This window comes from Sinocyclocheilus grahami, unplaced genomic scaffold, assembly GCF_001515645.1.
Source record: "Sinocyclocheilus grahami isolate Dianchi unplaced genomic scaffold, SAMN03320097.WGS_v1.1 scaffold62.1, whole genome shotgun sequence".
NCBI classification, from domain to species: Eukaryota; Metazoa; Chordata; class Actinopteri; order Cypriniformes; family Cyprinidae; genus Sinocyclocheilus; species Sinocyclocheilus grahami.
The window spans coordinates 167,696-181,723 of NW_015505241.1; the positions used below are offsets into that span (position 1 = coordinate 167,696).

Here is a 14,028-nt window from a genome sequence, read left to right on the forward strand (position 1 = left end):
CCAGACTGCCAGACTGCGACCATTTTTTCTGCCTGTGTGACTAAATTTTGTGTGCGGTCTCATAAGTGCTGCAATTTCTTGAGAAACATAGAAACATCAAAGGGCAAACGAAACTGAAAGCATAACGAAACAGCGCTTAGAGAGAATACCTACTCAGCTACAGCAAAAATGATGCGAAACCAGAGAAGGTGAACATGTTGGTATTCTTGTGGGGGGAAAAACATGCAAGCACTGTCACCGTTAGTTTTACTTTTCTTTTTGTTTTCATTTTTGAAAAACTTATCTTTGCTGTTTACCTTAAGCTATGGAGGCTCTCTTTTATTTATTTATTTGATTCCTCAGTGTTTGCTAAACGTTCTATAATTTATTAGTCGGTATATAATACAGCATGTGGTGTGTGCCATGCCTCATCTTATTCGTTTTTGTTAATAAACGTTTTGTAAGCTAGTTTGTCATTGTATCTTACTGATTTATTGTTGTTGTGCTTTTTGATTAAGAATAACAATGAATCCATCTTTTGTTTTAGTCTTAAAAAATGAAAGGTGTGTAGATGTATGCAAGCAAAACAGTGACGACAAGATCATGAATTCGAAAGTGAAAGCATCCGAAGCCGCGGAATCCGTGTATCATTCGATCATTCGTTTTTTGATTTAATATTGAAAGTAGAAAAATTAGAAAATGGCTCCTTTTTCATTTTTTTCCCCAAAAAACGAAAAACGAGAATTCAGCTTAAATGTATGTTTTTCGTTCTTGGGTGGAAAAATTAATAAACAGCTTGAATATTCGATTTCTACATGTGGGCGGGAATTAAACGCCCCTTTCTGCTGATTGGTCAGCCGAAGATCAAACCGTGCCGTCATCAGTTCTTCTGCAGTATCACGCAGCAGAATAATACTCCTCTGCTGCTGCAGTTGTACGGATTAATAACCCATTTTATCAATTTCATAATTTTCTCATCAAACAGACTAATGAATAGCTCGACACAACTCGTACCGGGGCAGAGTCTAGACAGGTCTTTCTTCTGTGTAGACCAGCAGTTCTTAAAGTGATAGGGGGTCCAATAAATAATATAGCCTTAATATTCCTATAGCCTAAAGTATTTCTAGACTGTAAAGTTGTTTTTTTTAATCATGATACACAGGCCTACTGTGATTTATTCCAAAGTGACTTATATGATGCATTTAATGTAAAATAATCTAAATTAAGCCTTTTAAAAGACGAGTATTCCCTGTGGTTCATGTTTGTGGCATGCGCCAGAAAGATGCTCAGCTGATGCAAAGAATAGAATTTATATCTACACAGAAGAAAGCCCTGTCTAGACAATACCCCACAAGGTACGAGTTGTGTCGAGCTATTCATTTGACTGTTTGTTTGATGAAAAAAATATTAAATGTAGTTGCAATAAATGCGTTAAGAATCCATACAACTGCAGCAGCGGAGGACTATTATTCTGCTGCGTGATACTGCAGAAGAACTGATGACGGCACGGTTTGATCTTCGTCTGACCAATCAGCAGAAAGGGGCATTTAATTCCCGCCCACATGTAGAAATCAAATATTCAAGCTGTTTATTCATTTTTCCACCCATGAACGAAAAACTAAAATTTAAGCTGAATTCTCGTTTCTCGTTTTTTGGAAAAAAACGAAAAAACGAAAAAGGAGCCGTTTTCTCATTTTTCTACTTTCAATATTAAATCAAAAAACGAATGATAGAATGATACACGGATTCCGCAGCTTAACAGAAAAAGAGAAACTCCCATTCACAAAATTAAAATCACAAATAATACTACTGATGATAAAACTATGATAAAAGTTCATCAGCATGCATTAAATAATCCCATGTTGTAGCGCAAAAAAAAAAATATTGCGACCAAATCATGTGCTCGTGCGACCAGCTGAGAAAGTTAGTTGCAAAAGAGCGACCAGTGGGAAGAATGAGTCTGGAGCCCTGATATGCATTATACAGAGGCAAGAGGAAAAGAAAAAATTCCATCGAAAGAAGTTCCCCTCAGACATACATTCATATAAACTCCTACCCCTAACTGAATCGAGATTTGTTTAGCATCTCAACCGATTTGAATCGTCACATATTTAAATCGATTTTCAACCGGGGCTCGCGGTTAATCGTTACATCCCTAAGCAAAACTGTTTTCAACATTGAAATTATTCTTGAGCACCAAATCAGCATATTAGAATGATTTCTGAAGGATCACGTGACACTGAAGACTGGAGTAGTGATGCTTTTTTATCACAGCAATAAATTACATTTTAAAATATATTAAAATAGAAAAACATTATTTTAAATCGTAATAATATTTCACAATATCACTGTCTTTTCCTGTATTTTTGATCATATAAATGCAGGAAATCGCATTTATTCCATGTAATATATATTGGCCAATAACCAAACTAATAATCTCAATAGTATGCAACATACTTCCATGTTTCTTTGGAATCACATTCTCATATAGTTCACTGAGCACTTTCCTAACACTTGTCCTGGAGAGTTGAATTTTGACTGACTGAGACTACGTGAATGTTAGTTCACTTAGTAAACGGGGTCAATGCTGTGATGATTCAGTGCTCTGTCATCAGCAACTACAACACACTAAACATTCACTAACATACCACTGAACCTCAAAACTGCAGTCACTACAGACCTACCAGTAAAAACTACTACAGAAGTGCTCTTGCCACAGTAAAGTTTACTTCAGGAAACCAGAAAAGTCAGTGGTAACCTCATTGTAGTATGACTTTCAGACACTACAGAGGCATGGACAGAGGTCGAAGAGAGGCTGAGAACATGGATTAAGTCAAGTATGGATTAGGTTAGTGAGAAGGAGTAAAACAGAAACTATACCTTGATTGTGAATTCTTCCCTTAGCTGGAGCTTTTTGGTTTGAGTGAGTGAATAGTTTATCTCTGTACCCAAGTACTGGTAGATTAAAGGTGCAGGAGTTGGTGGTGGCATAGAGAACCAGGAAATAAAAACAGAAAATAAAATTCACACACATGCAACAATCACCCCCTCTGAAGACAGACAGGACAGTCATTAGCAGCTCCGCTTACAGAGACAGATGAGAGAGAGAAATGCTGCAGGCCTGTATAACATTAGGATTTGAAGTTTAGAGGTCGACTGATATATCGCTTTTGCCAAATAATCAGTACCAATAATGGCTTTTGAAACTTTCAATATTGATTTCATTTATATAATTATTTAGATTTCAATAAATAGTAATAATTATTTAAATAAATAAATAATTTATGTATTGCGTTCTGCTAACTCTGACTGAAAAGTGAAAAATGTTTGTTTTAATATAATACCAGATTACTGGACGTTTATGGTGAGCAAATGCTGACTGCAGATATTATTGGCCACAATAATTATGTACAATATCATCTTTTTAATAGATATTATTGTGATTTTTGGTTGCACAATAGACTGCACACAGGATTTCATATACTGTACATTGAACTCCTGTAGCTTTGATGATTTACATGCTTTTAAAAGCTATCTGTGATTAATTAGGAAGTCAATACCCCCCCCCCCCCCCATATATTTTATCATACTGGCAAAATCCAATATTGGTCGACCTCTATTTGGTTACCTGAATTTTTTAGACGTGACGTGAAGTATGCAAAGATGGAGCATCAATGAAGAACAAACAAAAGGTTTACATGAATGACAGGAACATTACGTCAATGAGATGAGTATATAAATAAGAGGAGATCAAAGAGTACAGAAAAATATAAGAAGTATACATGGAAAACTAGATTTGTATGTTTTGTAATGAAAATGTGAGTGGTGCTTGACTTAAACAATGGTAAGGTGTTGTGGGTGGTGGCCAGGGCATCACTATGTGGTTCACAGGGTTTTCTTGGTGGTTATTTACAGGTCCAAGTCAATAGATCTCACTGACAAGTCTCTAAACTGAAGCAGCAAGATTGAGATATGATTCATGTAGCACAAGATACATAGAAGGTGTGGAATGATTCAAACGAGTTAAAGGGGTCATATGATGCTGCTAAAAAGAACATTATTTTGTGTATTTGGTGTAATGAAATGTTTATGCGTTTTAAGGTTCAAACAACACATTATTTTACTGTACATTATTGTTTCTCCTCTATGCTCTTTGCTGCCTTTCTGAAACGCGTCGATTTTTACAAAGCACATCGGTCTGAAAAGCGAGGTGTGCTGTGATTGGCCAGCTATCCAGTGCGTTGTGATTGGCTGAATACCTCAAGCGTGTGACGGAAATGTTACGCCCCTTACCCTACTGTGATGCCCTGTCCGGCCGGAGCGACGAGACAAAAACATTAAAACCCAATATAAACGAGGCATTTGTTGCATCCAGTGGGGACATAATTATGGATTATAATGACTTATACTGACTTTTTTCACGTTGCGTTGCATCGCGCCGCGTAAACATAAAACCATGTCTGCATTTGTGATCGGAGAAATGACAAACAACAAGCGCTACTCTACACTGCTCAAAACTCGTGTTTGAATCATCAGTGGCAAATCCTTTAAATATGAAAACTTATTTACAGTCTGTGAGTCAGAACAGCTGGCATTGTAGTCTACTCTACCAGGATCAATAAACAGTCCTCCATAAAATGCGTTGCACACATCTGAATATTTGGGTTGAACTGTTCTGGAACAGTGTTGTAAATACAACTTAACCACTGATTTCTAGTCGTGTCCTCTTTTGGAAGACCAAACAAAGTGGTTTCGCTTTCACAACGAAACACACAGCGTCACACACCGCGGGCTAGAGTGAGGAACGGCCAGCGGGCTTGAGAATGGTGCGGCCGGTGGGCTTGCGGCAACCACATGTGACGACATGGGACTCTGCTTCGTCCACGGTGAAAGCCAATCCGGCGATCCACAGCGTGAAGTTGATGTATTTCCTCAGCGACCAGCACAGATCAGCTCCAGGCATGACGAAGCGGATATCGTCCTCTTTTGGAAGGCCAAACAAAGTAGTTTCGCTTTCACAACGAAACACAGAGCGCCTTCACGACATGGCGGTGGCCTACAGCGAAAATAAAAGTTACGCATTCTTTCTTTGCGTGAACATTTGGGCGGCGTTATGCAAATCTTCCCACATCGTGACGTAGACATGTGGGGGCGTGTTAGAATGAGCCGTTTTAGGTAGGCGTGGTTGACTCTTAACTTTGATAAAGAATATCTCTTTGGATTTGAGACTTTAGTCTTTGCAACTTTACAGATCTTCTTTATGCACCAAGAGCTTGTACCACTCCAAAGAGAAAGGAAAAATTGAAATCACATCATATGACCCCTTTAAAATGATGATCAGGTACAGTATAGTCAGTTTTCTCTTAAGGAAAATAATCTTTCAGCTTATGCTGTAAACTATACCGAGAACCTTGTCAGTTGGTGCATTACTATAATTTTAAAGGTCAAAATGAACATCTAATTTACAAGTCCAAAGCAAACACTAACTGAGTGATTATAGGAGACTTTTAATTAAGTTGAACTGTTTCCTTCAAAGTAACTTCTGACATTCATTCATGTTAACATTTCGTGCTATAACTAGTTGTAAAGAGTAAGAGACTATTTTTTTAACGGTTTAAGTGCACTCCACACTGCCACTTGAACTGAAGTGTCTAATGCAGTCTGTCACAACACATTAAAGAGCATCAAACTGGTATTTACTGTTTGAATTACGTAATAAAATTGACAGAATTTCAAAGCTGATGCTTTGTTTCATATCAAAAGTAACAGAGCACAAAGCTTACTGTTCACAGATCGACAGAAAACAGCATAGTCTAAAAGATTGATTTTGGAATTTAAGAATTTATATCACTTCACCAAAATAAAGATGGATTAAAATCGATTAGTTATTTTTTCCAATCCCTTACCGTAAGTATGAACAATATTAATGTTGATGTTAATACCACTAATGACAAAAATAATGTTACTAAAAATGAGGAAGTGAAAAATTTATATAGCTAATTTTGCCCTTCATGACAACTGTGAGGGGGGTGATTTTTTTTTATAACTCATCCGTTAAATTATATTAAGCCTTAAAGTTCTGCATAGTTAAGGGCGTGGCCACTTGAGTGACGGGTGGATTGCTGCTGCTGTTTTTGTCTCGTCGCTCCGGCCGGACAGGGCATCACAGTAGGGTAAGGGGCGTAACATTTCCGTCACACGCTTGAGGTATTCAGCCAATCACAACGCACTGGATAGCTGGCCAATCACAGCACACCTCGCTTTTCAGACCGATGTGCTTTGTAAAAATCGACGCGTTTCAGAAAGGCAGCAAAGAGCATAGAGGAGAAACAATAATGTACAGTAAAATAATGTGTTGTTTGAACCTTAAAACGCATAAACATTTCATTACACCAAATACACAAAATAATGTTCTTTTTAGCAGCATCATATGACCCCTTTAGGTGGGCGTGGTTTCAGCAACCAGCTCCTGCCTCTTTGCCCATTTTCGATTATCCAGGAGTGACGCGCTGCCAAGATGGCGACGGCCGGCTCCGCCTACTTTAGGCTTCAAAAACGCTCTTCAGAAACCTACGGTCTATGATCCTAACATAATGGAACCAAACACTGATTTGAAATCCTCTTTGTGGGTCTGTTAAGTCACTTACTTATCAGTCCTCACCTGATTCACAGATTTAAATCGCATAATACATAAATCAACAGTCCAATGTATTCTGCAATGGCCTCATCCAAAGATAGATATGAAGGCAGTATATATTTGCTGACTTGTTGTTTGGAAAAGTCTTTGCGTTTTGAGCGTGGCGATGACACCTAAATGCTCTCTAGATAGGCAGCTCATTAGGTTTTGAAACCAAACACATTAGACATTAATGCTTGTAGTTAGTAAACATCTCTGAAATCCATTTCTGCAGGCCATAACAAACATGGATTATTATGGATCAATCTAGCTTATGGATGCTGGTGTGGCTCGCATGCTGTGAAAGATCCGTTTCAGGGTCTAATTACACAGTAAATGTTTTAAGGACACAACACTGCTTAAGTCAGATTCCGGTCTGGTGTCTTGTTGTAACCCATCTCGGGTATCAAGACTGAAGGTCTGTTTTGAATTGAGAGAACTTAAAGCTGCCATGGAGCACTATCATCAGAACTAAGATGAGCCATTTGCTGGTGAGAGGAGGCTGCTTTTTACCCAGCAGGTGGGGATAAATGGAACATTATGGTGGCGACACTGCATAGCTGACGGGGGAGGTGTGGTCTGAGCCATCTGCAATACGGCTGTGGAGAGCAGTGAGTGCAAGGAGAGTGATGGATGGGAGGTGACCCCGTCATATCCTGCTCTCCTTACATAACCCCACAATTGTGCTCCAGTTCCTTTGGAAACCAGTCCAAAACATAAATAACATTTTATGCAACCAAGAGGAAACCAGGAGGAGATAAGAGCCTTGAAGAACACAAAAAGGGGCAAAAACAAGTCTAAACAAGAAAGCGAAGAATCAGATGCACCTGAAGGATGTGAAGGATGCACCTGATATCTTTGCAATACCTGGGGACAAGCCGATGAGGGAGCGGTTGGTGAGGGTGTTGTTGCTGTTGGGTTTGAAGTAGATGGGGATGGAGCTGAGGATGGCCTGCAGGTATTTCTCCTGTTCCAGACTGCTGGAGGTCTCTGAGGAAGTCGGAGCTGGTAACAGCAAGAGAGCATCATTAGAACAATTGTTTCTATCTTGAAAATCTCACAAAGCCAGACCTTTGAGTAAATTAGTCAACTAGGGGGCCAAAGAAAATGTCCAAGCGTATCACAGTAGGTATTAAAATTAATTATATTTTAAAATAATTAAAACACATACACAGATGCACACACAAAATCAAGATATAAACAGAAATAGTTTCCTCCTTACTAGGGAACATACAAAATAAATCATGTTTAAACAAATACATCAATACTCCTAGTTTCTGGTAACAAAAAAAGTGTTTTGAAAACAAGCAGATGTTTCATAATTACAGCAGAAATCCTAGAGGAAATATCTTATGGCACCAATATTTAGAATATTACGTTGAACAATCAGGGGCATCGTGTCAAAAATGTTGAGAACAGGACTAAATGGCCAAAGGTCTGGTCCACATTGCAGCTTATTCTGGCCAAAAACCACCTACGACAGGAAGACACTGACTCAGACATTACAAAATGACCCACCACAGTTTGTTTTCTTTACGTTTCGTTTAGGAGCGAGTTTTTCTGAAAATAATAGACAGCCATGAAAAAGATTTAACTAATGCTGTGGTATCTACCTTTGTCAAATCAAGAGATTATTTCATCTTCAAAAGTGCTTGTTGTATCAAACTGGTACTTTATAAACAAAAACCTTGTGTTCTTATATTCCCGAAAGTTGCATGAAGTCATCCAATCAAGATTAGTGCATGCCAGATTAAGGAATCACTGCCCAGAGTTTGCAACATGCATTTGATAGTCAGTGAATAGCATGTTGTCTCAGGCTGAGACAAATCTTTTATCAGAATTATAATCTTAGAGCAAATATTTACAGCCCTGTCTGATTGTAAACCATCCCCAAGGTTGCTTGATGTAATATGCATATTTAACTGCACAAACGTACCTGCTGAAGAAGGGTTCTGAGACTTGAAAAGTCCAACCACACTCTTGCTGTGAAAACCACCTGAACGAAGTAAAACCGCTTTGGTGCGAGGGTGTTTCCAACACACGACTGGCAGACGGTTGTGCCGGTAGCAGCGGGATACCTTATGGAGGCTGCTGTCCTGAACAGTTTGAGGCACCACCAGGAGACCCGGGTAACTGTAAACCGAATAGTATCACCATTTAGAAAAACACTTATGATTCAGCAGTTGTAGTTGTAGCGAATCAGCTCATGGGGAAATATGAATAATTAACCATAACTAGTTATAATTAACTATTCATATTTTAGATCCACTGTAGATATTTAGCTGACCACTCAGGGTCAACCGTCTTGTCAATTCTAAGAACGTTAATTTCCTGGTTAAAGGAAATAACTTTCTTACTGTACAATTCTATAAGTTTGTAACGTAAATCTGCATGATTATTGACTCCGGTTATGAGTAAACAATGAACACGTCAAGTGTGATACAAGTAAGGTTTTATTAACTACATAAACACTTAAACTAGTCTAACATACTACATAAACACATTAAGCCGGTCTAACATACACATACACACCCACACACACACACATACAGTTGGTATAGGAGAGGGTTAAAGTTTAACTCAGCATAGAAAGAGGCATAAAGAATGGATTTTATGGAACACTTTGCATGTATATTCAACAGATCAAAGCCTTCAGGGATACGTCAGATTCTGAGTTCAAACACACCTTGTAGAAAGGTGTAACTGATACTTAATGCATCAATTAAATCGACTAAGTTTGATACTTGCACGTCTGTATGAACAAAGATTCCTGATGCGATCTTACGGCCCCAAGATCTTGCTGAAGTTGGTTGATGAGAAAGGACCAGTTTGAGTCAGAGTCACTTGATGAATGGAAAGGACTAGGCCGAAAGGCCTGGCACAATCTTTGATATCCTGAAGCGTTTTTTCACATCTTCTTAGCTTAAGACCGAACCACCGACTGGGGCGGGTCTCTTGAAGTGTGGCCTTTAAAGCCTGCAGAGATTCACGCCTCTCAAGATGGGCTTGCCCAATGGGGAAGTCCGGAATCTCAAGTGGGAGTTCTGCGTTTTTATGGCCCTTTGTCTCCAAGCATGGTATTTTGCATATGTAATTCACTTGAGTGTTGATGCAGAAACCAGTAACGATTCTTAGAACATCCATATGTTGCAGAGGTATCAGCATGTAATATGCACTCTCAGTTAGATCATCCGAAGACGAATTCATAGATACTAGACATGGTAGATTTACTTATATGAATGAGTGGTTTATCGTAAGCATGAACAAAAATAGTCTATAATACAACAGATTAAATACAACACAGCAATAATATACACAATGGCCTGAAGAAAATGGGTGTTCATTCAAAGAAGGTTTTCCTATGAATTAATTAGTAGAACAGTCCATTTCTCCTGTGCATTTGTACCCCTTGTTTCTGGAGAAAGCAGAATGAGAGCCGGCTCGCATTCCACAAGGTTGTAAATGTATCGGGTTACCATGAAACCAGGGTCTTGTTCGGCGTCCTGGGGTGTTACAAAGTATTTGTGAAATCTAGCTAACAAAATATATATTGTGTGTTGGAGTGGTCCAGACGCTACATAGTGGAGGGATTCCTTCGAAAAAGGATTTCAATTTCTGTCATTGTTTTTTATAGGGACTCTGTTCTAAAACCTAGTGAGCTACCCACCTATATACATTGAGAGCACTTAAAAGTTGAAATGAAATGGAAGTATCAACAGAGCCTTTCTTCCATATTGAGGATTTTATGGAACACTTTGCATGTATATTCAACAGATCAAAGCCTTCAGGGATACGTCAGATTCTGAGTTCAAACACACCTTGTAGAAAGGTGTAACTGATACTTAATGCATCAATTAAATGATACTTAATAATAAAAACCTTCATTTAAAAACTGCATGTTGTGTTTACTTGTGTTATCTTTGACTAATATTTAAATTTGTTTGATGATCTAAAACATTAAAGTGTGACAAACATGCAAAAAAATAAGAAATCAGGAAGGGGGCCAACACGTTTTCACACCACTGTACATCCGAGCAAAACAGTTGGCTGTTGCTTGAATTTTCAGATGTGAGCATTGCACACAAAAGTGGAGTGAAGAGCACTATGCAGTTTGCAGAGTTGTAGGCAGCAATACTGCTCACTAGGTTTTTGAACAAAGTCAAGGTCTTGGGTTACAACTTGCCTGCGACACAACGAGTAGAGCCTGTTGACTGCCGTAACACGAAACTGCTCTCCGCTTTTAGACCGTGTGGAACTAGCGCTAATGGTACCCAAGCCCAGCCTCTGATAGTCACGGAAACAGGCTCGCTCCACTAACTGCTCCATAGTGGACTTCTCTGAGGCCTTCAGTGTGCTGCTGGTGGGGGGCTCACCATCATCTGAGACTGAAACATTAACATCCCACAGCTGAATTGCCATGACTGCTGACATAGAATATTTTTCTGACATTGTGAAATATACTTACTGGAGATGTCATCATCCTCATGCCACGTCATGCGACTGCCCTTTTCGTTTTTCTTCATAGTGGACTGGCGGCCCATTGTGATCTTGCCTGCCCTTTTAGCCCCTTTCACAATGGTCTTCGATAGTGTTCTACAAGAAACAGATTTTCATTTAATTGAACAATACATCCAAAATTCTGTCATTATTTGCTCACCCTCATTTTGTTCCAAAGCTTTATGACTTACTTTCTTCCATGGAACACAAAAGGACAATTTAACAACATCTTGGCCACTCTTTTAAATATAATGAAAGTGAATAAGCACTGGGGTCAAGCTCCAAAAATGACAGAAAAATATAATTAAAGAAGTCCATATGACGTGTGTGCTATATTCCGAGTCTGCTGAAGCCATACAACAGCTTTGTGTGAAGAACTGATGGAAAATTCAAGAGATTGTTCATCCAAAAATGAAAATTATCCCATGATTTACTCTACCTCAAGCCATCCTAGGTGTACATGACTTTCATCGTTCAGACGAATACAATCAGAGTTATATTAAAAAATATCCTGGCTCTTCCAAGCTCTATAATGGAAGTGAATGGTGGTTGAGATTTTGAAGGCCAAAAAAGTGCATCCATCCATCATAAAAGGTGCTCCACATGGCTTAGCGTATCGATGCATTTGTGTAAGAAAACATCCATATTAGTTTTCAAAATAATTCATTAAATAAGTAGTGATGTCTAATTAATTAATGTGACATTCTTTTGAGCCTGATTTTGAAATTAATGAATCTGTTATTATACAGTTTGCAAAACTAGTCTGAATGGTTTATTTATGAATTGGACTGATCTAGTTCTCAAATTGAGCTTGACTCAAGATATTGTGATGATGGAAAGAAGTGCCTTCTGAAGACTTGGAATATAGTGCAGATTAGCATGGACTAATTTTATGGTGCATCCTTTTTAAAGCTTGATAACCTCAGTCCTCTTTCACCTCCATTTCCACTGGAGAAAGAAAATCATATGAGTTTGAATTGAAATGAGGGTAGGTAAATAATTATACAATCAAAGGTTTTGGGTTAAGCATTGCTGGAATGTTGTTGTTGCAGCCTCAACAATAGCAATAAAAGGAACAACCCAACTCAACACTAAATCCTAAATTTCCATTATGTCCGCGCTGTAAAACATTGCACTGACCGGAAGCCCGTGTTTCTCTCTTTCTGCTTGGGTAATATGAGCTGTGGTGCTGTCTGTCCTGCTGCAAAGGCAAAGGTGCTGAAGATGGATGGTGGGTAGCGGATCCGTTGCAGGTGTTTCCTGAAGATCTCTACCATCTCAGAGCTCACCTCCTCATCAAACGCCACTTTAATTAGCTAAAACAAAGCAGGACATACAGTCACACCAGTTGTCCAACTACCATATTATACCAGAGTGATGTAATTAATAGAGCTGCCACACCTTCATGAAGCAAGAAAATCTGCAAATAATCATTTTAAACTTTTGGGGGGCAAGAGAAATGACTTGCAGAAGTGCTCTGAGCTGGATAGCAGTATGGAACAAGATCTTTTCCCACTTTTCTGGGGAGAACATTCCAAAATGAGGTTTGGCCGCACAAATGCTTGTCTGCGTGACCCCATATCCCCTATCCACCTCTCCAGCACTCCTCTATCACAGCTCCTCAGGGGTCTGACCTTAACTCTCGCGTGGACTGCAGGTCTTAATGAGCGCCTGATAATGTACCCCAGACACCAACTGTTGGCAGCCACACGTGGGCAGACCAGCACAAATGACCCTTGCTTCCATACAGGGCCTGATTTTATAGCTTAAGTTAGTAAACGATAGGAATGAGCCATAAAATCTTTATGGCCCTATAGTCCATGCATAGTGAAGAACACAACATGTGCTTCTCTTGCTCTGTCCTCATACATGAAGAGACTTCGTGATGAGTCAAACAGAGAGAGACGTCTGAAACGTGCACATTCCTCTTCAGCAAACATCAGTTTAATCAAATTATTCCTAAAGAGGCTTTTCTAAATAAGTGCTCTAATGAAAAAGTGCTTTACAATAGATTGCATCTGGTTCACTGAAATCGGATTGACTTTCTGATAAAAACTGAGACGGTGAGGCACAACAGAGAAGTTGTAGGATCAAAACCAAAATAAAGGCAATTAGGAAAGCTAAACACTTAAAATTAACTTGCCCCGTGTTAGGGGTAAGCTTTGTCATGTCAAGGGTTAAGAAGAACTATTGGGAAATATGCAAACATTTGTATTTCAAATAAAAATACATGAACAAAAACACTATCTATTTACTGGCTGCGTGTTCTGTGTGTCAATACCTGGAAGGAGGCGGATCTTAGCTGAAGCCCCTCCTGCATGTTTTGCTGTAGCTGGTTCTGAATGGTGATTTTTTTCTCCTTGGTTAAAGTGGATACTGGAAAACTCCTGATTACGGCCTGTTCGCCAACTGCGCACACACAGACACAAACATAAACACATCATTACAGCAGGGTAAAACTATCTAAATATAGAACAGTAAACTCTCTAACCTCTTTCAAACAAAGTTCTTTCACCACCTACTCGTGCTTTGTTGTTGCAATCCCATATGAATTCAATTAAAAAGATTCAAATGCATTTTGAACAAACTTGGTTTGACGTCAAACCTGGTGTGATGCGGTTTGTGGCGGCAAGTTTGAATGTGCATAAATGCATATATGGCCTGGGCATTGTTAAAAGGATCATCCTAAAATTGTTGTTCCAAACCCAAAAGACTTAGGCTAATCTAACAAAAACTAAGATATTTTTAATGAAACCTGAGAGTGTTTCTGTTCCTCCATTGAAAGTCCAGTTAACCAGAACATGCACACACTAAATGTATGCGATGCAGTCTATGAAGCTCAGAGGTACCATGAATGCATACATAAAGTTACAAGA

The 14,028-nt window shown here is 38.9% G+C and overlaps 1 protein-coding gene across 1 annotated transcript in view; it reads right to left on the minus strand.

The window, feature by feature from the left end:
- The window catches only part of LOC107584719 (myotubularin-related protein 13-like), an 86,990-nt gene that overhangs the window by 14,306 nt on the left and 58,656 nt on the right, over positions 1 to 14,028 (minus strand). Inside the window, exons 21-27 of the mRNA XM_016271435.1 lie at positions 13,434 to 13,561; positions 12,293 to 12,468; positions 11,121 to 11,248; positions 10,839 to 11,040; positions 8,592 to 8,788; positions 7,505 to 7,660; positions 2,860 to 3,063 (exon numbers count right to left, since the gene is read on the minus strand). Of these exons, the coding sequence (XP_016126921.1) occupies positions 2,860 to 3,063; positions 7,505 to 7,660; positions 8,592 to 8,788; positions 10,839 to 11,040; positions 11,121 to 11,248; positions 12,293 to 12,468; positions 13,434 to 13,561 (1,191 nt within the window). The remainder of the gene's footprint in view (positions 1 to 2,859; positions 3,064 to 7,504; positions 7,661 to 8,591; positions 8,789 to 10,838; positions 11,041 to 11,120; positions 11,249 to 12,292; positions 12,469 to 13,433; positions 13,562 to 14,028) is intronic.